The sequence below is a fragment of the Quercus suber genome, unplaced genomic scaffold (genome assembly GCF_002906115.3).
Source record: "Quercus suber isolate HL8 unplaced genomic scaffold, Cork oak 2.0 scaffold_478, whole genome shotgun sequence".
In the NCBI taxonomy this organism is placed as follows: Eukaryota; Viridiplantae; Streptophyta; class Magnoliopsida; order Fagales; family Fagaceae; genus Quercus; species Quercus suber.
The window spans coordinates 374,131-400,972 of NW_027069929.1; the positions used below are offsets into that span (position 1 = coordinate 374,131).

The 26,842-nt window shown below is 36.1% G+C and overlaps 1 protein-coding gene across 1 annotated transcript in view; it reads right to left on the minus strand.

Moving 5' to 3' along the window:
• Positions 1-641: 641 nt before the first annotated feature.
• The window catches only part of LOC111990777 (histidine biosynthesis bifunctional protein hisIE, chloroplastic), a 35,217-nt gene continuing 9,016 nt past the window's right edge, over positions 642-26,842 (minus strand). The window contains 5 exon segments of the mRNA XM_065762882.1: positions 642-914; positions 2,090-2,234; positions 2,348-2,447; positions 2,505-2,528; positions 2,530-2,751. Of these exon segments, the coding sequence (XP_065618954.1) occupies positions 710-914; positions 2,090-2,234; positions 2,348-2,447; positions 2,505-2,528; positions 2,530-2,751 (696 nt within the window). The 3' untranslated portion in view covers positions 642-709.

Genomic DNA, 26,842 nt, shown 5'->3' on the forward strand with positions numbered 1-26,842 from the left:
ATCAACCAAAGCCAGGAATCAGAATGAATATATACAATGATGATAATTGTAATAAATCATGCTTATCAGCTTTGAATAAAATGAAATCACGACATTTTCTGGTGATTTCTTTCTTACGGAATTCACCAATTATAGTTGGTTCATTAGCCGAAACTCTCCCTCTCTCCCCCCTTTTTTTTCTTCTCTCTTGTTCTTTTCCCTTAAATATATAAATCAGTAATGCTACACTCCCCTTATGCAGTCAAAGTACTTTCAAAACCAATGGAGCAAATGCCCATCAATGAAGTAGTCAGTACTTGTACAGACTTCTTTTTCAACAATGTTTAATCACAATGCTGCTACAAAAGCTGGGTGGTAGCTAATATTTCCTGATTTAAAATTCTTTTCATTCACAATAAAATACAAATAAGTTCACAGCAATATGAATACATTCCCAAAACAATAATTCAGATCGATTTCCAAGGAAAATAGTTGCAACAAATTTGTGTCTTTACCAAAAAGGCATAAACAAAGTCATCCAGAGCTAAACCAGTTCCCAAAGTACAACAGCTTGACTGGGGCATGCAAGAGCTAGATAATGCGAGTCCCAGGGCACTCAAAATGGGCTTCAGGTGATCATGCATATATCATAATTACCCATTAGGATGGTAATGGAAGCTGCAATATGAAGGTAAATATGTACAGAGTGAGCAGCCTACGCAGCCCATACCTAGCCTTGAGATATTCGACCTCTCTTTTCCTCGACACCTGACTGGGAAAATCTCTGCCGAAGAACTTGCATAACATCTTCTATTTTCACATCTTCATTTGCCAAAAGAACCATGGCATGATAGAGGACATCTGCCATCTCTGAGGCCGTACGTGACTTACCTTCATTCTCCTCCAATGTTCGATACAACTCATCTGCTTCCTCCCTGCAAATGAAAGTTCACATAAAAATCTTAAGTCAAAACACAGACACAAATACATACCCCTCACACAGATAATTCTCTTTGGTTTATTGAAGATTTCTTCTCTGACTCATTCTTTATTCTTTGACTGAAGCAAAGAGAGTATCCACTAAAATCAATCGACAGTCCAGACACTAGTCTTCTGGTGATTTCTTTCTAATTGAATTCATCAATTATATTTGGTTCATGAGCCGAAACTCTCCCCCACTCCCCCCTTTTTTTCTTCTCTCTTGTTCTTTTCCCTTAAATATATAAATCAGTAATGCTACACTCCCCTTATGCAGTCAAAGTACTATCAAAACCAATGGAGCAAATGCCCATCAATGAATTAGTCAGTACTTGTACAGACTTCTTTTTCAGCAATGTTTAATCACAATGCTGCTATAAAAGCTGGGTGGTAGCTAATATTTCCTGATTTAAAATTCTTTTCATTCACAATCAAATACAAATAAGTTCACAGCAATATGTATACATTCCCAAAACAATAATTCAGATCGATTTCCAAGGAAAATAGTCGCAACAAATTTGTGGCTTTACCGAAAAGGCATAAACAGAGTCACCAGAGCTAAACCAGTTCCCAGAGTACAACAGCTAGACTGGGGTATGCAAGAGCTAGATAATGCGAGTCCCAGGGCACTCAAAATGGACTACAGGTGATCATGCATATATCATAATTACCCATTAGGATGGTAATGCAAGCCGCAATATGAAGGTAAATATGTACAGACTGAGCAGCCTGTGCAGCCCATACCTAGCCTTGAGATATTCAACCTCTCTTTTCCACGACACCTGACCGAGAAAATCTCTGCTGTAGAACTTGCATAACATCTTCTATTTTCACATCCTCATTTGCCAAAAGAACCATGGCATGATAGAGGACATCTGCCATCTCTGAGGCCGTACGTGACTTAACCTTCATTCTCCTCCAATGTTCGACACAACTCATCTGCTTCCACCCTGCAAATGAAAGTTCACATAAAAATCTTAAGTCAAAACACAGACACAAATACATACGCCTCACACAGATAATTCTCTTTGGTTTATTGAAGATTTCTTCTCTGACTCATTCTTTATTCTTTGACTGAAGCAAAGAGAGTATCCACTAAAATCAATCGACAGTCCAATGAAATCCATACTGCCTGATTTTTTAGCATAGAAGTTTATTATTAAGTAACAATTGCTTTGTCGACGAGGGTTTTCCATTTTGTTCTGCTGATAATTCTGCTTTGCGTTGGGAGATTGTTGACCCTAATGAGTACAATGTGCTTAATGCCAACTTATTTCCTTCAACCAGCAAAAAATGGTCCGAATTACTTAAAAAATCAAGCTAAAATAGGTTTGGAGTAATGGAGAGAATAGATATGCTAGCATTGCTTATCAAATTTGATTGAGGGTACAAACCTGTTGGTGTTCTTTTAAATCAAAAACTGATGTATAATAACAAGTTTCTGACCCTGTGTGGCAGGTAGGCCCATCAGGCTTCCCTAGGTAGATTATCTGACAAATATTTGTGAGTTAAAGTTGAATGAAACCTAAGAAGTCTTCAAAACATACAGAGTCATGATCACAATCAAAAAAAAATATCGTGAATATTGATGAAATTGTTTGAGGTCTCTCCCTTCGTCCACAACATCGACCGTGATCTGCTATAGAATGTTACCTTCCGGGAGGAAATGGCTGTAGTGACTGCATCTCGGTTTGCAAAGCCTTGCATTAATATGGCTCCTGTATCAACATTTTGAGCTATTGCCACCGCCAAACCTTTGTCATCCCATTTTACACTGTCTAACAATGTCTGAACCTGAAATACTATTTGATTACACTCCCAATTTATTTGTAAATGCAAAATTTTAGTCCTTAGAGAGACTAAATAATGCATGAAAATATAATAGAACCAAGAAATAAATTAAAAAAGATAAGGCACCACCTTTCATATTACAGACCATGTGAACATAAAGTTAAATCAAGAAAAAAAAATGATAGATAGATAAGGGATAACCTTTCAGATTTAAGTGTCATTAGTACTTTAAAGGCTTCCTTTCCTTTCATATTAAACTGCAACTATGGGTGTGGCCTTAAATAGCTCCAACTATAACAAATATAATTGATTTTTTTCTCAAATCTCAAACCATTGACAGAAAGCCCACCGCGGGGGAGGGGGACTCAGCCAGCTTACCTAAGCTTATTATTTTGTTGACATATTACCTTAATATTTATATATTTACATACCATCCCAACAATTAATTAAAACCAAGATGCCAAGATCTAGCAAAGATTGTTGCACTCATCAGAAACGAAAGAGAGAATGTTTGTAGAGTTAAAATACAGTGACAAAAGCAAAATATACAGTGATAAAAGGAACAAGGGAAGAGGGCCATAGAATTCAATTTATATAATTATGTCTTCACTACAAAGGTAGTGTTTAAATTTGAATAATCCAAATCTTAGTAATTATGGCTTCAGCATAAGATGAAATAGTATACTGCCTAGATTTGCATAAGATGAAGCCTATGAGAGTTATCAGAATGGTTTATTCAAAAGAAATTAACAAGGTAATGCATCCATGCAATCAAGGGGGGTGGGGAGAGGGGGGAGAATAATAAAAGAGGAGAAAAATGAAACCAGTTGCTACTTGTACAAGTAATTATGTAATTGAAAGTTTATGGTGTCCCACAAAGCTGAAGTTCATATAAAAGTTCCTTTCCAACATCAACAACAATATTGAAATCAAGAGCCCATATGTGGCTCACATAATCAATATATGTTGATTATCAGGCCACCATGAACACTGCAAGAGAAATACAACTGAGAAATTGGGAACATGATTCTTAAATAGTATTATCTGTCTTCACTTTGCCATAAATGTGAAGGTCCATACCTCTATGACTATAATAGAAACTTAAGCATGCGTGGTTGACTTTAACAAGAAACGAGATGTCAAACAGTATGTAATCAGAGGGTGTAGGGCCTGCTGGCCCAAGCAACACTAAAGGCGTAGTAATGTGCATGCGTGTGTGCAGGAGCGAGCACACACGCCTATAGGGATGCATTATACATGCATAATACCCTTAGGTATGCAACTAAGCATGGATACAGATGTAATTGTTGGCCAGTTTGGATGGAGGGGGAGGGAGGAGGAATAGAGGGAAGTAGAATAGAGTTGGCCAAAAATGATTGTCTTGGAGGGCAGGAGGGAAAGTGGAGGTCGGAATTTGAACTCTAGTATTTTTTTCATAAGTATGGAGCCCAGATGTAGCTTGAGTAATGATATAAAGCATATAATTAATCAGGCAACAATGGACACCTTCAAGAGATGTTTATTAGATGAATGGGAAACCCAGCCATCAGATTTCCTTCTCCCTATTTTGTTTTCCAGACGTGTAATAGTACCTACCATAAGTCCATAATGGCCACAGTAGACACCTGACTATGGCTGGTTAAATCTTGAGCTTTCATTATTAAATAGATAATGATGTTGCGACGGCCTGACAGGGTTTTCTCCCCCATTAACTTTACCAGCACAAATTTGGGAGAAGATAAAATAGAGATTAATTGGGTATGATTACTAGTGCATTTTGGTAGACAATTTATGCCAAATGTCTCAGTCAGTTATTTATTTATTTTTTTTCATCTCTAAACTAACACCACTCTAACATAATATAACAAGCCAATTAATTTTCATATCCCCATCATGTTGTGTCCTAAAGTTTCAAGAATTGACACGTCTCATGTCGTGTCTATGTCCGTGTCTAAACTTCTTAGATAGCAACTCATAACCATAATTGCAAAGACACCATGGTAAATTCAAATCCTATCATTTGCAACACATTGCTTCTATATTAAATTGCCACATTCTTATTTCCAGACTTTATTCCCCCCACACACACACATACACATGCTTTATATAACTAAGCTAAGCTACTAAAGAAATGGTGAAATAGTAGTGTACTAGAAAGACGCCTTTTGAAAACAATTGTGCTTTTGATACTCTGTTGATACTTGGAAGGTCAAATCATTGATTCAGTCCTTACTGCATCAACCAATGCACACAATAGATAATCACAACTGAACAGTCCAAATGAATAACAAAACAAACACTCAAGCAAAACAACAAGCACATTAGAGGCAATAACTTTAGATTATTTTAGAGAAGCACGTTAGATTACTTTAGATTATTTTATAAAAAGACAGTATCAACTGCCTTTTGCTTTCAATCTTCATTTCACGTTATTACCTTTCCGCTTTCCCAAATCAAAATTGAAAAACCATGTTGATCTCTCATACTCAAACTGAGCTTGGTGCTTCTGCTACTCCTCCAGTAACTCAACCACCATCCCAACAAAGCTTTGCACTCTCACTTTCACAGAGAATGCGAAAGGACACTTGCTTCCTTAATTAGATTCCAATTTGAAGTTGTATGTACTCGTGGTGGTTCTTTAACATAATTCTTGTAGCTAATTTATAATTTCTGGATTCTTGTGTGGTTGCTTAACTGTATGGTTGTACTCGTACCCATAATACAAAGCTCCCACTTTTGAAGAGTCTGGTTGCTCAAATATATGACATGCACTGAATCTTTAATCAGTTCACCAACTCATATAAGTCGCACTAAATTTGGGTCCAATGGTGGCATTTCAGGAGAGCAGCCCGTGTATCCTTTTGTAGCATTTTAAAATCTTGGATTTGCTGTTTTTTTGTGTGTTAGTTGATATCTGATTAATGGACTCTGGCTTTGAGACAGGGTTTTGGAGCTTGTTGTTTCCTCCAATGGGAGGATACTCAAGAAATTACCACAGTGAATGATATTGCAGATGAAAGCAAACATGAAATATATGCAAAGACAACTTTGAGAAAACAACCGTTCGATATTGACTTGGGTGATTCAAGTATTGAGAATCCAAAAAGGATGAAGTTTGATTCACTGGAGATGGAAAGTCCTCAACATTTCCCAACTGTCGCGCATGCACGTGAACTTTTTGGGAAAGAACAAGAACCCCTCATGGAGGGGGGAATGTGATGAAAGCTCAGATAAAACCCCCTCAAAGTGTATTGAGTCCTCTTCAAATCTCCAAGGCCTAGTGATGCTGGAGGCTGAGTCGAGGAGTCCCATTATGAAGAAATCACTGGTAATTTCCCATCTACGGTCTCCGTCTCAGATTCGTCGCCGAAAGGCAGAGTTCTGGAGGCAGATTACTGCTGCTGGAGACACATCTACTGCGGGTATTTTCTTGTGTATATCCATCTATCTATCTGTATTTTATACTTGATGGCCAAAATAGAATCTTTATCTTATATTTGATGTTTCTCTTGCTGCTTTTTATTTCAGCTAACTTGCCACCACCTTGTCTCTTTTTGTTTTAATCTTTATTTCTTCTTCTTCTTTTTTAAATGACAGATCGTAGCAATCAAATCTTAGGTCTTCATATTCCGGGTTGGCTGGGCCAGCTTGCTTTCCCTCCTCCTCGATGTTTATCGGTTCTCCTACCACGTGTTTCTTTTGCTGTAAGTGTGGTCTTACACTCCATTTCTTTTTTTTTCTTTTTTTCTTTTTTCCTTTCACCTTTGGTTATGACTCCAAATTGATATTTTTTATAGGTGTTTTCCCTTCATTTGATCCCATGTTCGTTCCTCAAGATAAAAATGTGTCTAATTATGAATGCTGTAGTTACCTGCCTCATAGTCCTTTAATTGTTGAATTTGATGAGCCATCATCACAAATATCCGGTCAGGATGCTCAGGCTTTGTGTGATGTTTCTCTGGAAATGCCAATTGCCAAGAGTCCTCCTGCTATGTCAGAAGGCAGAATAACAACGTTAAACATGGAGGTTCTTGAGCAGACAGTGTTGGATGTCCAAAATAAGTTTCTTGCCTATCTAGAGTCCATGGCACAGGAAGCGGAATCAACTTTCATGTTTTGGATATTCTATTAGTCAATCATGCAACTTTTAGTGAAGAAATTCATTGTCTGTGCATCATCACTAGCTGACAAAGAAAAGTCAGTCAACCAGTAACAATCTTTGCAAGCATTGATTGAACTGTATCATAGTGAGAAAGTTAGATATGATGATATTTCTCGCATCCACGCTGAGACAGAAGCTGCTTTAACAGCCTCCAATCGTCACCTTATATCACTTCGTGAAGAGGCTTCCTGTGTCAAAGATTTGCTTCTTCGAATTGAGAATCAGTTGTCCAGTTGTGAGGCTGAGACAAAGGAGCTAGATACTCGTTCGGGCGAGATTTCTAGGAATATGTTGGAGTCCCAAAAGAGTTTGCAGGCTGCATATGGGAAGCAGAAGAGGCACTGAAGCTTCATCAACTGAAATTGTGTCAGCAGAGGGAGCAAATGCAAAATGCAATCATGGCAGGGCTAGATTTAGTAAGAATTAAGCTTCGGAAGTGATTTTATATTAACCTTTAAAACAATGTAAAATAAGACATGATGCTAATATAAAAAAATTTAGATAGTGCCACTTATTAGTAGTGTAGGTTGATGAGTCCTTCCCCTTCTCTCCGAGCAGAAATGCTTATAGCTCTTTTTTTTTTTTTTTTCAAATTAATAAACGCTTGTATAACACTAACACTATTCTCAGACCAATTTGCTTTCTTTTCTTTTTTGATAATTCAGTGGATTAAAGAAACAAAACAATCATACAGAGAGTCTTTTAGATCACCAAAAACAGGGGAAACAATCCACACACACATACACAAAAACCACAGCACTGAGTCTGAGACAGAGCAACACTAACAAAGTCAGCAAAATCGAAGTGAGCATCAACTTATCCTTGCATCTGCTATTTTTCCTATAGTATTCCAGAATTTAACTTGCCAAAAAAAAAAACCAAATCTTTTTAAATTCTTGACCAAATATATGCCATTGGGCTGTCTAACTCTAGAGGAGGGTGGCCCAAACCATGGCCCAATACGCTGACCCAAACGCCACCTATGAGATTCATTGTAAAACAAAAACAAACTCGCTCTTTTCACAATATTATTGTGATTTGGGATCAGTAGAAATGCATTTTACACTAACAAAAAATTAAAATGACAATACGACCAAAATTTCTAACATAGGTCAACTAGTTTCAAGCCTACGATCCAACAAAAAATCCACTATCAATTGTAAAGATCATAGCCATTCTTCCAAACTATTTATTGTAAAACAAAAACAAACTCGCTCTTTTCACAATATTATTGTGATTTGGGATCAGTAGAAATGCATTTTACACTAACAAAAAATTAAAATGACAATACGACCAAAATTTCTAACATAGGTCAACTAGTTTCAAGCCTACGATCCAACAAAAAATCCACTATCAATTGTAAAGATCATAGCCATTCTTCCAAACTATTTATATAAAAGCACAAACATAAACTAACCCAAATCCCTAATACTCCCACTAGTGCTCTCACGCTAATGCACTTAACTATACAGTTTTTTTCTTTTTCATTTTTTTTTTTTTTGGAATGCTTTTGTCTTTAACTACTTACATATCAAAGCTACATATCAATGTATTATAGAGACTATTGCCTCTCCCTACTTAAAAAAAAAAAAAAATAAAAAAAAATAAAAAAATAAATCAGTGCAAAACTAGTACTCCATAGGATTAGTGCTCTTATCAATGTTGAAAAAACACTTATTGTGAGTTTGGATACAACATTTGCATCCCAGCGTTTTTTAGTGGGTTCTATGCACTGTCCACGGAACCCGCAAGTACTTTTTTCAGCAAAAACAACTTTAAAATTGGGTCTCACAGCACTATTCACACATTTAAAAATTATTTTGCCACAATATTTTTAGTTTTCAGCATAAGCGGTATCCAAACATACTCTTAATACACTGCCTTGCTATTCTTATTAAAAAAAAAAAATTGCACAAAAAAGTCAAAGAATTTACAATGCAAAAAAACTCTACTCACCAATTAGGATTGAGATTTAGGTATTGCACCTGATGCAATAGCTCTCAATGGCTAAGATTGAGAGTTGAAAAAAAAAACAACTTTCAGTCTCAACTTTTGAATAAACAAAGTGAGAAAAAGTTAAATTATGAAAATCAAAAAGTTAAAGCGGTAAAAAAAAATTTGAGTGTAGAGGGGATAATTGCTCCAAGTGCAAATGCCTAATCCCACTAATCCCATATACAAACTCTAATACTATAACTCTTCATAGTTCATAAACATCCAAATATCATGCTGTTTGTTCCTAGTGATGGTGTCTTTGTGCAAAGTTAAACATAACTAGAAGAATATTACTCCAAACAAACAAATAAGATTAAAAAAGTAGTTCATTGTATATAATATAATTTAACATCAAATACAACAAGTCAAATCCATAACATGCAGCCTTTATTTTCCAAAGTTCACATATCTCTTTTCTATCTTTCCCAAAACAAAGCGATATAAAAGAAGTAACATAAAAAAAAGAAGAACGAAATGTTCACTTATCACTCTCTCTCAATGTAACACCATCACCACCAAAGTCCCAATTCCCATAACAACAGTGATAAATCTAGCCCTTAATCCATGAGCATAACCAGGATTTGGTGAATTTGTTAATGCCAGTTCCGGAGAACTTTTTGTTATCGAAGTGTGAAGGCTATGTTCTCCATTAGACAAGACAACCACAATTAGCTTCTGACCTCTTTCATTACTGAAAGTTCGAAAACGTGTTAAAAACACAAGAGCTGTTCAAATCTCCAAATTAAATATTATGGCTCAATTGATTTTACTCTAATTTATACTAAGTGCGGAATAGAGTAAATGCAATTGGATAAATAGTATAACTACTCTAAGCCATAATCATTATAACACAGTAGTAAAATGAAAGCTAAAAGAGTAGGAAAGAAGCATGCAAACACAAGATAACACGTTGATGTGTTATCGAAGAAGAAACTAAAGTACTTGGTGTAAAACCTCTCTACCGCCCTCCAAGCGGTAAATCGACCCATTAGACAATTAGTTGGGGTACATGAATTGTAAGAGACCCTCTAAGCTCCTACTCCACCAAGGCTTCTTGGAATCGTGTCTTGTCTAACTCTTTGGATCCTACAATACGCTCGATTGCATCCGCTAAAGCTTGGCTTCTTCCAATACTTCCTCGCAGCACCAAAACCTCACTTGACACTTAGTATGGGTGTGGTAAGTGTTTGGGCTAGCAACCTCTTAAGGATATAGAAATGGCGAGGTAGGAGTTGAGGAAAAACCACAATGGATTGTGTCTAGAAATGTGGGTATAACAATCTTTAAATCTCAATGGTTATGGCTAGGGTTTTCTCTTAGAAGCACTCCTCAACATCTATTGGCAATATAGGTATATATAGTGTGGATACAGATAGTGTGTATCAGATATGACAGATCGGCAAAACATAATGTTTTGCAGGTATCTTGATGTGCATGAAATATATACAATAAAGTACTCACATGTCTACATATTTAGCTTTACTTTTATATTATTTTGTTATTGATTATATAATATCTTTGTGTTGTAGGTAACAAGGGCTTTACATGCAAAGTGGGGCTAGGCCAATTAAATTCAAGTCCAATTGGAGCAAGAAATCAAAGGAAATTTGCACCAAATCCAAGTCCAATTCAGATTAGGATTCCAGCCTGCACATCAGTTAGTATTTTTGGCATAACTTTCAGCTCAAATATCCAATCGAGATGATTCAAGTTGGGTTGGAAATTTAACTTAAAGGGCTACAATTTGTAGTTTACCAAAAGTCCGAATTCTGAATTTAAATGGGCCAAAATCGTTTTCTCCAAACGGGAATTCAACTTGTAATAAGATTCTTTGACCTATTTAAAGGCTCTTTAGGGTAAAAAGAAGAAGAGAGAAACCCGAGAGGAAAAGAGGGCTGCCGCATAGAAGAATTTGCTTTGGGGAGTCTTTATGAAGAGGAGGATCTGAGGACAAAGACGAGAGCTTCATGTTGATCAACCAATTCGGATGAAAGACATAAGTTTTATTTGTTTTCTTTTCAATTTTATTATAAACTAAATTTTATTTTCTAGAGCATTGATGTAGTCTAGCAATGAACACACAATTTATTTTCTGAGTTATTTTATTTTTTAATATTTCCATGATTGAGTGTTTTATTCTTATTCTTAATGCTTACTATTTTTTACCAATTATAGTTTGATCAATTGAATTACAATGAGACCGAGAGGTGATTTGTTATTTTAGTTCTAGAATTAAACACCATTAGTTGAGCGAAAGTAGAGATGCTTTACCGTGACTAGTGTGATTTTTCAGAAAATTCAAAGTACGTAATGAGTCTCCAGTTAATTAAATTCGCATAGAGATATGAAATTGTTAGCTGAAGATATTTTTGATATTATTCGAGAGAAGATATTGAATAGTTAAGGAATTTTTAATCATCAACGGGAGATTATTAGAATTTAATAATTAGGAAGGATAAATTGTGTAGGATTTGTTAGGTGAAATCAATCGCTATAGATCCATTCTTATCATATTTTTACACTGTTAGATTTTTACGCTTTGTTAATTCTTTTATTTGTAGATTTATTTTTATTAAATAGTTTAATTTAATTCAGATAGTAGAACATTTCATTTATTTTCGATTTTTCCAAATAGTAATTAATTTAGTGAATTTCGGTATTTAATAACATAGTTAATCCTTGTGGGTTCGACATTCGTTTTCTAAAAACACTCTACTACTTGTTAAGATTTGTGCCCTTGCAGATTATTTTACGTGAACATATCTCACGAGAAGACCTTACTTGTGACACACTCGTGTAAACTAGCTGTCACCAACCTATCTTGACTCTTCACATTCCAATCATGTGCAGGGCACATGCTTTACTTCGCAGGTAAGCTTCTCGCGAGATACCTGCGAAAACTTCTTGCTCTTCACTTTGCCTTGAGTCTTCACACTCTCTCTCATTCACAGAACTCTTACAAGAAATCCCACAAAAAATATAGGGTACATAAGAATGAACATAATTACAATCAAATTTGGCACGAAATTAAAGCCAACATAAAATAGTTGTAAATCACAACTTTACAATTACGTTTTCCCTCAAACCCCCCTATGAAATAGAATGGTCCTGAATGGTTCAACTTATTCTTGGTCATGCCCTCCTAGTCCTCCTAGAATGTTCCTATGAAATACAATTTCGCTTTGTTGCAACTGTCTTAGTCCTCTTTTCTCACTCTTAGTACCGAGTCAATTTTGGGGTCATACTCAAAGACTTTGCAGGCAAGAAAACGAGGATACATGCAGTAGTGTTAAAGTAGAAAGAAGATGCAAGAAATAAAATTAAAAATAATATGGAAAGTAATAAAAAATAAATCAGTAGAAAGATGCTGATTCATGATAACTTGATGGATTGCATGGCCATCGTGCCAGTGATGCATCATTCAAATTTCTGCGCTATCAACTTGAACTAATTTAGACTGTAAAACTGCAAATGACTCATTAAATCGGAGAAATTAGTAGAAAGACGTCAATGATAAATATGGCACACAACAATGTCTGGAGAAAAAAAAAGAAGTTCTCTTCTCTTTTTATCCAGCAATTCTTTATTGGTTTGTTTGGATACCATGAATTTGGATTTGGATTTGGATTTGAGGGGTCCAAATCCAAACTCTTTGTTTGGATAACTTAAAATGAGAAGAATTTGGATTTGGCCCAAATCCCTCTTGGATTTCAGGAGTCCAAATCTATTGATTTCAAATTCCCTCACATACCATGGAATTTGGAAATCCCTCACTATACGCTCTTCACTATTCTCACGTTTCTTCACCTCTCCCTTCCTCGGCACCACAAGCTCTTTCTTCTTTCTTTGTTTCTCACGGCAACACAGGTTTATCACTCTCAACTCTTCTCTTCTTCTTTAACCTCTCTATTTCTCTATTTCTACCAAATCTGAATCCATATAGGCTCTGGGTTATGGGTTTCATTTGATTTTTTTTGTGGGTTTGCTTGGGTTTCATTAATTGTTTGTGGGGTTTTGTTCATTTGTTTGTGCATTTTGTTTCATAGTATTTTCAATGATTTTTTTTGGATTTGTCTTTATTTTCTATTTCTATTTCTATTTTCTTTTGTGGGTTGGTAACGCAAATTATGTGTTTGATGAAATGCTTCTATGAACTATCTATGAGTTGTGATGTAATAAGTAATTGATTTGATTAATATTTGTAAATTGTTGATTCGTTGTAGGGTAGTTGCTTTGCTCCTCTGTCCACGACATCTCTCCATAGCCTATACCTTACCCCTACTTTATCATAGGATACAGGCCAATTCCAAATATTGGCATCACTGAACACTTGTTGTCAAATTAAACATCAACAATGTTGGACAGAACCGAAAGATAGGAATAGCTGGGCAAAAAACTATTGTATATCCTTTTGTAATAGGCTAAGGTAACAAAGGAGATATTTGAGGGTCGTTGTGAGGTTTTTCAGTAGAGTTTTGGATAATTTGCAGGGATGTTTTGCTGGTTTTTGAAGACGTTTAGAGCTAGGTTTGTGGTGGGGTTTTAATTGAGCTTTTGGCTGGGTTTCACTGACTATTTGGAATTAATTTTCTAGTTTTTGGGATTTGCTATTATAAATCAGTAGATTTCAATAGTTTTGTTTTATTATGTTAAGTCTGTCTTTTTCCTTTTCTTTTCTTTTCTTTTTTTTTTTTTTAGAAAAATGCAAAAGTAGGTGCTTATAAAAACATAGCTATTGACAATTGGATTATCAATGGATTATTCATTACCTCATGTATTTATTAATTGGATTATCAATGGCTTTTTCATTACCTCATGTATTTATTAAAATTATTACAAAATTATAATGTAGAAGGATTAAGAAAAATAATAATTAAAAAATATATTTTATTAATCTTAAATCCAAATTCAAATCCAAATCCAAATTTAGGTATCCAAACAATAGAATTTCAAATGATGAATTTCAAATCCTTCATTGTTTAAAATCACCCAAACAAGGAATTTTTAAATCAATGGATTTCAAATCAAGGCATTTCAAATCAATGAATTTCAAATCCAAATCCAAATCCAAATTTTGCCATCCAAACACAACCTATAACTTGGAGGTAATTTCAAAATCAAATTCTAAATTTAAAAAAAATAATTAAAACATTAGACTATTTAAATTATTTAAATTCTCCTCCTCTAAGTATTGTTGTTAACTAAAATTTGAAAGTAATGAAAGTAAATTGCGCAGCATTTATTTGATTTTTGAGTACCAAAAGACCCATAATATAAACATCATGTGGTATTTTATTGGGAAAAAATAATCACATCTTTATTAAACTTTATTTATCTGTTGGGCTTTTCCAAAGTTATCTTTATAGTTTATACAATTTGTTTTGGGGCCAAAGTAATATATGTCATTTATATGGAAACCTCTTTTTTATGTTTAAATTGAAACATTTAGAAAGTTTAAGTTTTGATTAAGATTTTTTAAAATCACCTCCAAATTATAAGGAGAATTACATAATCTATAATCCATCGAGAAAAGTTATTTAATAATGCACAGATACAACTAATTTTACAATTTTTGAAGTGATTGATAGTGAGTGATAGAACAAAATAGTGAGTCTAAGTGTTAGTTGTATCTATTACTCATAATCGATCACTTTAGTAATTATAAAATTATTTATGAAAAAAAAAATTGTCCTTAGCATTGCTGGAAGTTACTAGGAATTGAGGTAGAGAATTACTCATGGTTTTAAAAACCAGACCGGACTGGCCTGTCCAACCAGTTCAATCAGGAACTGGCCTTCAATCCTATTCGGTTATTAGAAAAAACCGAAAATAGCTTAAAAACTGGGAAAATTAGAAAATTGGGCGGTTCAACTGGAGAATCGGGAACCGGCATGGTTGAACCGATTACTGACCGATTAGGATTTTTTGACTTTTTCTCAGCCTAAAACTACGTCATTTTGGCCAGGAACCTAAAATCGAACCCTAAAGTCCTAACTCCTAAACACTCTCACAGTTTCACGCCTCTCTCAAAGCTCTCCACCTCTTTGCCTCACTCTCACGGTCTCACCTCACTCAACTCATCTCAACTCTTAAGCTCTCTGCCTCACTCTCTCTCCCCATGCACGCGACACACCTTTTGGTCCTCATGATGTCTGAAGTGTTCTCTATTCCCTCAGGTCTTGCCATCACCATCATTTTTTTTTTCCTTTTTTCCTTCTCGGTCTCGCCCTCGCCCTCTGAGCTCTACTCTCTGCTTCTCGGCTTCATCAGGTAATATTCTTTTCTTTTGATTTTGATTACTTATTTTGATCATTTTCTCGGTTCTAATTTTTTTTTTCTCGGCTTCATCTTAGATTCTCCATTCATGTTCTCGACTGCATCTCAGGTTTTCCGTTTTGTGACTTCATTGGTAAGAGGTAACTTCTATCATTAATTCTCCTTTCAATTATTAGTTTATAGAGCATTTGTGTTTGTGAAATATAGTTTACAGAGTATTATACTAGTGTTTGTGTATGTTGTGTTGATAAATTTATTTGTTGACAAATAGTTGTTGCCAATCCGAAATTGTTGAGTGAAATGGAGTCCGCCTCTATACCATCTAATGAACATGCTTCTACAACCGGGGCTAATGCTAATTCTTCATCTATGAGAGTGAAATGTGATGTTATGAACTTATTTTCTTGAAAATTTAAAACTAATTTTCTATTTGGATGTAAATGTAATGAATAATGAACTTATTTATTTGGTTTTGTTGAAAGTGTATTATGTTAATGATGATTTTATTGTAATGTTATTATGTTAAATTCTTTAAAAAGATGTTATATACTTATATACTCGCATTTTTTTAAAGGAAACATATTTATTACTATTGGTTTGTTAGTTTTAGTATATTAAAAAATTATTAATTATTTATATAATTTAAATAAATAATGATTAAATTATTTATGATGTCATCGGTTCGACCATCGGTCAGACCCCAGTCCGACTAAAAAACCGGTAATTAGCTCATTTTTCGGTTCTATCACTGTACCAGTTTTTAAAACCTTGGTTTTAATCCTAAAATTTAGCCATATACTACACATTCATAACAAAAAGTTAAAACAACTTATATTTAAAATTTAGGAACTGCCATTTTTCTTTCTTTTACGATAAAAGGATCAGCTTTAATCCTAAAATGTACTGTTTTAATCCTAAAAGTTAGCCACTTACTACAAATCCCTAACAAAAGTTAAAAAGAGTTTAAATTTCAAATATATTTCTTTTACAGTAAACAGATCAATTTTAATCCTAAAATGTAGTGTTTTAATCCTAATAGTTAGCCACTAACTACATATCCATAACAAAAGTTAAAAAGAGTTTAAATTTCAAATATATCAACTACCCTTAAAATTGAGAAAAGGTACGCAACATTTTTTATGGAGTAGTTAATTAATAATTATAAAAAAAATGTAAATTGAATTTCACATAGAATTATACAAACGATAAATATAATTTATGTTACAAAAGAAATTTTTTTACAACAATTTATTAGATAACAACCACTTCATGTAAGGTTTGAATCATATAGTAATTCTTGTAAAGTCTCTTACCTGAACTTATCTAATATTCCATTCTATCGGACTATGTGCCTTACCAATCCATCCAACGACCAATTGGTGAAGGATGAGGGGGCACAAATCTTTTATAGCGTTTGATCGCAGACCAAGCCCATTGGTATTGGAGCAAATTGTGAAATCCCTAACAATCCCTCCCTCACAATGCGGCTCCAATGACTCGAACCTATAACCTTGGCTCTGATACCACTTGTCGAACTGTGTGCCTTACCGATCCATCCAATGACCAATTGGTGAAGGATGAGGGGGCACAAATCTTTTATAACATTCGATCACAGACCAAGCCTATTGGTATTGGAGCAAATTGTGAAATCCCTCACACATTCCAATGCCTCCGCAATGCAATCTAATTAATTTGTGCATACATCAACCTGAGAGAGATAAAAGAGTTAGGGTTAAATATAAGATTACTTATACATTTTGAATGAGAAATTAACTTTTTGTTTTGGATATTGGGAAACAAAGTAGCGTAAATTAAATTTTTTTTTTAAAAAAAAAAAATCCAAAAAGAGAGTTTGTGTTTGTTTTAAATTGGGTAACTATTAACATGATTCATCAAATATATAATAATACCCTCTAAAAAAAAGTAGCATAGATTGCATTTAAAAAAATTAGCGTAAATTAAATTTTTTTTAAGTAGCATAAATTACATGGAAAAGGTTGTTTACATTTGTTTAGGTTCCAAAAATGAAACAGTCGATTATGCGTTACTTACAATTCATGTGTCTAGGAAATTGGCTATGTTCAAGTTTGGGAATAAAAACTGGTGTATAATTGATGATATACCTTCGGTTAATGATATGTTTTCGCCTTATGATGATGTTGTTTTGTTATCACAGAGAAGCATAATTCCTATATATATATATATAAAAAGGAGTAAATTCCTATAAATAAATTTTTTCAGGAAAAAAAAAAAACACCAAACCAATTATCTTAATTCCCTTAAATTCCCAATAGAATTCCCAATAGAATATGGCATTGGAGAAGTACAATGAGACTAGCTAGCGGCTAGAGAATGTTACTTGGCTATGTTAGCAATGGAAGAGTAGATGTGGATGATAAACATTGAAGAAAGAAGAACCATTACTAAGCCAATTGAAGTATTGGAAGATGTCTGAGATGTCCCCCTGGACGAGTCCAACCGGGAAAGGTTCACTAGAATCGGAACAAAAATCGAAGAGAAGACGAAGTAGGATCTCTTCCAATGTCTCAAGCATGGATGATTTTGCTTGGAGCCACTAAGACATGCCTGGGATTGACCCAAGTGTGATTACTCATCATTTAAATGTGTCCCCGTCCTATAAGCCCGTTTGTCAGAAGAGAAGAGTGTTTGCCCCAGAATGAGACAATGCCATCAAAGAAGAAGTCCAGAAGTTGGTAACAACAGAGTTCATCCACGAAGTCTACTACCCTGATTGGCTAGTTAATGTAGTGATGGTGAAAAAAGCCAATGGCAAATGGAGAATATGCATGGACTTCACAAATTTAAACAAGGCATAACCTAAAGATAGTTATCCCCTTCCACGCATTGACTAGTTGGAAGATTCAATAGCTAGGCACTAATTGTTGAGCTTTATAGATGCATTCTCAAGGTACAATCAGATCTAAATGGACAAGGCAAACTAGGAGAAAATATCCTTCATCACAAGCCAAGATTTGTTTTGCTACAAAGTAATGTCTTTTGGTTTGAAAAATGTAAGGGCAACTTATCAGAGGTTAGTCAACTATATGTTTCGTCCACAAATTGGACGAAATGTTGAAGTGTACATGGACGACATGCTAGTCAAAAGCGCAAAGGAGGCACCACACTTGGACAACCTCCAAGAGACTTTTGACACACTTAGACGATACAACATGAAACTAAACTTGAGCAAATGCACCTCCAGAGTTTCATTAGGAAAGTTCCTTGGTTTCATGGTTTAACAGAGGGGAATTGAGGCAAATTGTGACAAAATCCAAGCGATACTAAGCATGGAGCCGCCAAAGAATGTCAAGGAAGTGCAAAGTCTCACTAGATGAGTAGCAGCTCTCAACAGGTTAGTCTCAAAGGCTACTGACAAGTGTTTGCCATTCTTCAAGATTTAAGGAAAGCATTTGAATGGATGGATGAGTGTTAGTAAGCATTCGAAGAACTCAAGTCGTCTCTCACAACAAATCCCTTGCTGAGCCCGTCTAAACCAAGTGAGGAACTATACCTCTACCTAGCAGTTTCTCTTCATGCAGTGAGCTTGGCCTTAGTTAGAGAAGAAGGAAAGGCATAGAAGCTCGTCTACTACACTAGCAAAGCTTTAAGAGGAGTTGAAGGACTATACCCCCCCCCCCCCCCCCCCCCCCCCCCCCCCCCNCTTAAATTTGGCTAAGGCATTAGGAGTCGAATCATTGGTCATTCAAGGAGATTCACAGCTGATCATAAGTCAAATGAATGGAACATGTGAAGCTAAGGAGGAACGAATGAAGAGATATTTGAGCAAAGTCAAGTAGTGCATCAAGGGCTTCATAATAGCAAAGTTTCACCAAATCCCAAGGGAAGAAAACATGGAAGCTGACAACCTAGCCAAGGCAGCATCTACAGACGAGTAGGTTGATAACCAGATTAAAGTCCAGTAAATCCCAAGCACAAACGTTCCTGAGGTACATCAAATAGATAGTGAAGCCAACTGGACCACTCTAACTATATCCTATCTCAAGGACGGACTCCTCCCAAGGATAGAGACAAAGCAAGGAAACTGAGGGTTAGAGTGGAAAAATTCGTCCTCATGGACAAGATATTGTATAAAAGAGGCTTCTATCAGCCCTACTTAAGGTGCTTGACTCCAGATAAGTCCCACAATGTCATGAGAGACATACATGAAGAAGCATATGGAAATCATTTAGGAGCAAGATCCCTCGTCCACAAGATATTTTGCGCAGGATACTATTGGGCATCAATGCAAGAAAATGCCTAGGCTTACGTCAAAGCTTATGACACATGTTTGTGCTTTAGTAGAATACCTAGATAACCATCGGAGTATCTTACCCCAATGATAGCCCCTTGACCTTTTGCCTAGTGGGGACTTGACATTCTTGGTCCATTTCCCATTGGGACAGGGTAAATGAAGTTCTTGGTGGTGGGAATTGATTATTTCACTAAATAGGTGGAAGCAGAGTTATTAGCAAAGATCACTAAGCAAAATGTCAAAAACTTCATCTAGAAGAATATCATTTGCCATTTTGGAATTCCTAGGGTCCTTGTCTCAGATAATGGACAATAGTTTGACAACGCACCTTTTAAAGAACTCTGTGAATGATTGGGAATCAGGAATCACTACTCCTTACCCTCCCACCCATAGGCCAATGGATAGGCAAAAGTTACAAATTGATCCTTGTTGAAGATCATCAAGACTCAGCTTAAGGTGGAAAAGGGGATATGTCTAGACAAACTATCTAGCGTCCTTTAGGCATATAGGACGACAGTAAAGACTCTACTAGAAAAACCCCTTTTAAGCTAGCATATGGAAGTGATGCAGTGATACCCGCAGAGATTGGCCTGACTAGCTATAGTGTGGCCTAATATAAGGATGAAAAAAATGAGAAACAACTTTGACTAAACCTCAATCTCATTAACAAGGTGAGGATGGATGCAGAACAGAGAGTAGCACACTACAAGAACTTGATGACTAAGCACCACGATATGATGGTAAAGCCTAGGCAATTCAACATTGGACACCTCGTCCTAAGAAGGGTGTCTTTGGCTACTAAGGATCCTGCTCATAAAAAGTTGGGACCTAATTGGGAAGGACCATACAGAGTTATTAACTACAAAAAACGAGGATCGTACTTTCTGGAAGCCTTGGATGGATGAAGGTTAGAGCATCCATGGAACGTGGAGCACGTAAGGAAGTACTATTAGTGAAGACTCGTCGAGAAGGTCAGCATGGACGACCTTAGCCCCTACAGAGTATTGGTTACCACTAATGGCCTATCTATGTTATCTTTCAACACTTATGTTTTCTAGTAGCATTTTAGGTTTTCTAGTATTTGAATTCCCTAAAAAGCACTAGCTACTAGCATATGCAATGTTTATGGATGTCATTATGTTATGCACAAAGTTCCTAGTTTGTATATAAAACAATTTGGATTTTCTACTTAAGTGTTTTAAATCCTTTATAAAATTAAAGTCAACAAGAAAGGCCTAAAGCCATAGACGAGTAAAGTCCTTAGACGCAGGGATGTATTGTCATAAGCCTCCTTTAGATGAAGGAAAGGCAAAACACCACATAGTGGAATAAAATCTTAAGGTAAAAATATAATAAAATAAGGGAAGGAACAAATACCTCCCACATATACTCATCTACTTGTGATGAGTGATGGATGTAGCAAAGCATGCATGCAATGAACAAACGATATTTATGGACAGAAAATGGCCAAAATCCCTAAGTGAAGTCTAGACCATGGACGAGCAAATACAAATATTTCAAAATCTGTAAATAAGTAAAGTCCAAATCTTGGACAAGCAAGCTCCAAAATTTTAAAGCTTAAAAAGCGGTGAAAAGGGATAAAGACGAATGACCAACCATGAATATATTCATAAATTAACTTATTTAAAAAGGGTAGACAACCGTCGTCCAAAAATCCTTAGAATATTTGAGCCTAAAAAGGCAAATGTATAAAACCTATGTCCATAAATATGGATGAGGGAATTGTACTTATAAAAACTAAATATGGTCGAAAACAACAAACCCCTAACAACACAAGTGAAAATAAAAATAAAATTTTTCTTACAATTAAAACTACTTGGATGAACCACTAGAGACAGTGTCCCCAGACTTTGAATAGTCCTACATTGGAAGAGGAATGGAGGAATCGTCCTCAATGTTCATGTCCTCTGAGCTAAACTTAAGTAAAGAACTTTCAGCTGTAATAGGAAGCTTGATGGAATTGAAGTCCACCCTAAGAAAGGCTTCAGTGGCATCCAGAGAAAAGTCCTCAAAGCCTGCAAGATAGTTCTTGTCCAAAAGTTCAGTGAACTCATTGGACGTCTTAAATTCTCTGATAGCCTCATCCTCAGCCTTGCTCAAAGAGGAAGCGAACTCATTGCTTCACGGATAGAGATGATCTAGACAAGCCTCCTTCTCGACGATATCTACCTTCAACTCCTTGACAAGATTCTTCAACTCCTTCACCTCGTCCTCCAACTTTACTCTCCCCCCAACCTTGTGACTGGCCTCTTTTTCCAAGTCACAAACCCTCATCTCTAGCCTAATACTCTCTTTGTCTAACTCAGTGGTTTGTCTGGACGCATGAACTTAGACATGATCTATATTGAGGAATATAGATGTGAAATAAAAGGAAGAATAATGTTTAACTTTTTGTAAGTGACTATGGACGAAAGAAAATACCTTGAAGAGATCATGAACTGTAGACCGTTCAAACTCCTTCATGGATATGTGATAGCAAATGGTGACGTCCTTGTTTGTTACTGCCTGCTGGAAACTATCCCAAGCAAGACCCTCACTTCTTAAGAGAGTTAATGGACAACTCTTTGGAGGTGCAGTAGCAAATGGTTTCAAGGATGAGCTTGCATCAGGGAGAGGAGTTTTGGCTGTCGATGGCTGATTAGAAGCAGTAGGAGGAATGGAAGGGTTAGTCTCGATGATCGGGAGCTTGGACAAAGTAAACAAGCCATGTTTAGGCTTCTTATTGCCTCGATAGCTGAGAAGACTTCCAGTATGAAGCGTCCTGGACATAGTCTTCCTTTTCTTCGAGGCTACTGGACAAGACTGAGTAAGGACGTCCTTCTCTGTCTAGACGACTTCATCACTTGCAGGGCCTTTTTCCTTATTCTCCTTCATTGTTGCCATTCCTATACAAGAAAAGGAAAGAGAAGATTGTCAAAGTATAGAAAAATTAAATAAGAATGAACAAGTAAAAGTGCAAGAAAGTAAAGAACATATGTTGATGAGTAGTGAGCTTGTGAGCTAACGCTACATTTGTAGGAACAAGCCCAAGTCCCCAAGTCACTAGAGAATGAAAGGTTCTATCAACAAAGGAGTGTTCTTGCTAGATGTAGTTCAAATAAAATTTTCTCAACAAAGGATAAGCTACCGGTGAAAAGAAAATAATAAGAGTTAGACGAAGATAACAAGATATTCAAGATGAGACAAAAGTAAGCAGCATACCCTAAGAACATAGACAACCCATTTCACCAGTGTAAGGGGGGAAGGTATCCCTACCTACCTTAATAAGTTTTCTAGCCCAACTCCCAGAGACAAAGAAGAACTCCGTCTTCCACCTCCTATCAGATGAGGGAAGTGACCTAATTAACCTACAACTAGAGCCCATAGTTGAGAATTGGTATAAACCAATGGATTGGCTTATCTCAAAGGGCTTATAACAATAGAGGAACTCATCCACAGTAAGAGGACGGTTCCTGTCTAAAGCCTCTCTCTATAATACTTGCATAGACACTATGGTTCTCCACGCATTCGGGTTAAGTTGATTTGGCCCTATACCTAGCCTATGAAGAAGTTCCCTGGCAAAGGCATTCAAAGGCAACCTAAGGCTCCCCTAGTAGGTAAGCCTCGTATATACCAACCCCAAAAGAATTTGGGGTACAACATCATTCACCAAAGGTAGCAAGACAAGGATTAACTTTGTCAAGAATTTGGTATTTATCTCTAAGCATGAAAAGTCCCTTTTCGTCTACTCTGGATGGAAAATATTCATAGCACAACTATTTATGATGTCCACCTCCTCACTAAGGGAAGGAATGAACAGTTCACCATTTGTGGACGGGACAGTAGACGACCCAAAAGCTACCCTCCTCCTAATCTCCTCTCGGAGGACCTCTAGAGGAACCTTAGGAACTCCAAACGAGTATTGCTCGTCCGTGGAATTACTTTCACTACTACTACTCTCACTACTACTACCACTACTGTTACTCTCATTGTGATACTCGTCTATTTCTCTCTCACCCCTTTCACTAGATGAGGACACTACAATCTCAGCCATTTGTAAAGAATTCTAAAGAATAAAACCTACAGACGAAGAAAAGAGGATACCTGATTCTAGATGGAAAGGACTAAGGATGGAAGGGAACTTCTAGACGAGGCGAAGGACAACTATTGTTAGAGAAGAAAATATGAGGATATGAGAGGGTAGGAGAGGTATTAGCCTATTTATAGGCAACAAGGAGGGACATCGAAGCGATGCGGACCAACCAGAAATTGCCACATGGTGATTTTCTCAAAAAACAAAATGACACGACGTGCAAACCATCAGGATTAAGCCATGTGGCGATATCCAAAACGTCTAATCCCTAGCTACCCTACAACGCCACATGGAAAACTCATCAAAGACTAAAAAATTGTTGTGTGTAAAATAAATAAATAATAATAATAATTTCAACTGTAGCATGGACGACACAAGAATAAGGGGGCAACTAATGGTGGGCTAAGTCAAGTTCCATTTGTCCATGATGGTCATCCATGACCAAACTACATCCTGACTAGTTCATGAGAAAGGGAGCTCAAATAAAAAGTACCATGGATAATGTATAGGATTCGTCCACAAACATCATGACCGTCTAAAGTAACCTAGTCATCCATGTCACATAGAGACATGGACAACTAAATGGCACTTGGTAAATTTTGAAGGATTTTTCTACAAACACCAAATAATTAGACCACAATCTATCATTCTAGAACGTGGGGAGGACTCCTCGAAATCTGCTCCATTTTCTCCACTAATTACAGACATCTCCCATGATGGTAGTGAATCCAAATAAGTAGACCCACTAAAAACTCTCTATAAAAGGGATCTAACTCCATCATCCTAGGGTACATTCTACTATTCATCTTCTCACTATCATTGTGTTCTAGAGAGAAAAGCTGGCGTAACTGTTGGAAGGTCCTTGGTTGGTTCATCCTGGTCACCCTAGACAATTGTTTTCTTTCTCTTCAAGTCATCAAACAGTTGTTGTAGCTCGGAGCATTTAGCCTATTGATTTCAGTGCATCATCAATATATATATATATATATATGATTTAGTATTTAATTGGTTTTAGACTCTTCGATTTATGCTCCCAATAATTCACTTGCCACAAAAATTAAAAACTTAAATGGACACGTGTGTAGACACCGCATTTTGTACCTCTTACAACTTGGGCCCCTGTCCCCCAATGATGCTCAAACTCTAAGGCCCAAGGCTAGTTTAGAGCTCAATTAGATATTAAATTGACTTGAGGAGTGTTAAAATGGAAAATATAACCTTTTAAATGAGCAAAAATCTATTTTTGGAAAATTAAATAACCAAAGTGGCCCTCAGCCTGCATATGTGAGTCGCTGCTTGTGTACACGCGCTAAAGCAAGCGTGTGCAAGTACATTCTTGTGTACACATCTAGCATTTTAGAAGCATAAAAAAGGCAAGTTTTCTGCAATAATGGCTGAGGTTTGAAATGAATCTCACATCGTCTAGGAGCCATTCCAACCCCATGTTTTCTACTATAAAAAGCCTTACATGGTACATTTTCAAAACACATAGAAATCCCAAAGGAAAAACTTAAGATTCACTAGAAAATAGTGAATCAAAAGGGATTTTTTCACAAAACACCCTCAAGTCATTTTTTATTTGATTGGGACATTTTCTAGCCCAAATCCTTTATTTAAGATTATTGTCCATAACACCACTAAGGCATGAGACAGTGCGTAAATGGTTAAATCTAGACTCTACACATGGAGCAACTGTGAGCAAAGGGAGAGGAAGCGTTGGCTATGGGATCTTGTCTTGGTCTGTGCTAAAGGCGTGACTACCTTAGGAATGAAGTAAGATTTACACATGACATGATACTCAAGCACTCACAAAAAGGGAGATAGTGACTTTCTAAGGTCAGAGGCTGTAAGGACACCTCTTATTGGTTGAGTGCACAATGAGTCACCTGAGAAACACATGTACCAATCACAGTACTCCTGATGTCCCTCTCAATGTCCAAGACTTGTCTCCCAAGTAGTGGCAAAGCTACCTACCTATGGGTCTCAGTGTCATGTTGGCGCAGTTCTTATCCCTTAGTCGGCAGATAATATCACAGCTTTGAAAAGATCCAAAAAGAGAGAATATAATGACTTGACACTTGTCCTTTGTATTCAGTCATATTCCTTAGAGTATAAAAGGAACATGCAACTATGTTATTAGGGCAAGAACCCAACTAGATATTTTGAGATGAAAATGGAGAGTTGGTAGGAAGGAAAGGCAACTTCATTGTAAACTAATATCCTTTGATACATAATACAAGTTGAGCCGAGCAAGAATATTATGTTCTTGCTCCAATCATGGTTTTTTATCCCTTTTCTAGGGTTTTCTATGTACATCCTGTGTTGTTTTGATAGTCAGCTTCTTCTTATTATTTGAATGTGCATCTTTTTCATGTCCTACCATCACTTTCTTTATTTCTTGTTTGAGTGTCATGTCAAAACTTGCATCTTTTTTAGCTTTCTCATGTACATGTACTATTAGATAACTTATTTCACTCCTATAAATAAGCCTAAATCTAACTTGCATGTACAATTGCTAATCACTATGTTTTACGCCCCATAATTGCTTGTCCGCCTTTTAATATGTTTATTTGTTATCACATATTTAGATTAGGGTATAGATTAGGGTTTTCTTAGTTTTAATGCCATTCATTCACATGTTCATGCATTGATGTCATAGGTGCTATGCTGCTAAGAGGTAAGTAAAGGGTAATTCATACATTAGCAATGTCCATGCATTTGTGTTAGGGTTTTACTTTGATCATATGATGGAACATGCTTAGATGTTTGATTAGGGTTTGAAATACGTTAATGCCTTGTTGTCAAGTTTAAGTTACTGCCTTGTTTAAGATGTATGACAGGGTTTTCATATGTTAGATGAATGCTAGGGTTTTCTTTGTGTCTGGTTCTCTTTTGTTTGAGGGTAGATATGTATGTGTTTTGGGATGAATTATGCCATGATTGTATGCTTAGAGTTATGTTAGTGTGTGTGTGTGTGAGTATAGATACCAGTGTTAAACATGTTTTTAATAAGTTTAGGATGTAAGACATAATGATAGGAGGCCAACCTTAGGATTAGGAGATCTTAGGTGCCTAACACCTCAGCAAGAGTGTACCTAAACTCCAAACTCATGCTCTAGTAGTAAGACCAAAGGTCCTTCCCTAAAAGGACGCTATATTCATGGTTCCTATACCATATAACTAGGTGGCAACTCTGTCACTTCTCCCTTGCGCCTATAACTTGGTAGAAAATTGGACTCCAATTTAGAATTTAATTGGATTTGAACTCTTTGATTTTTACACTTAATAATTCACT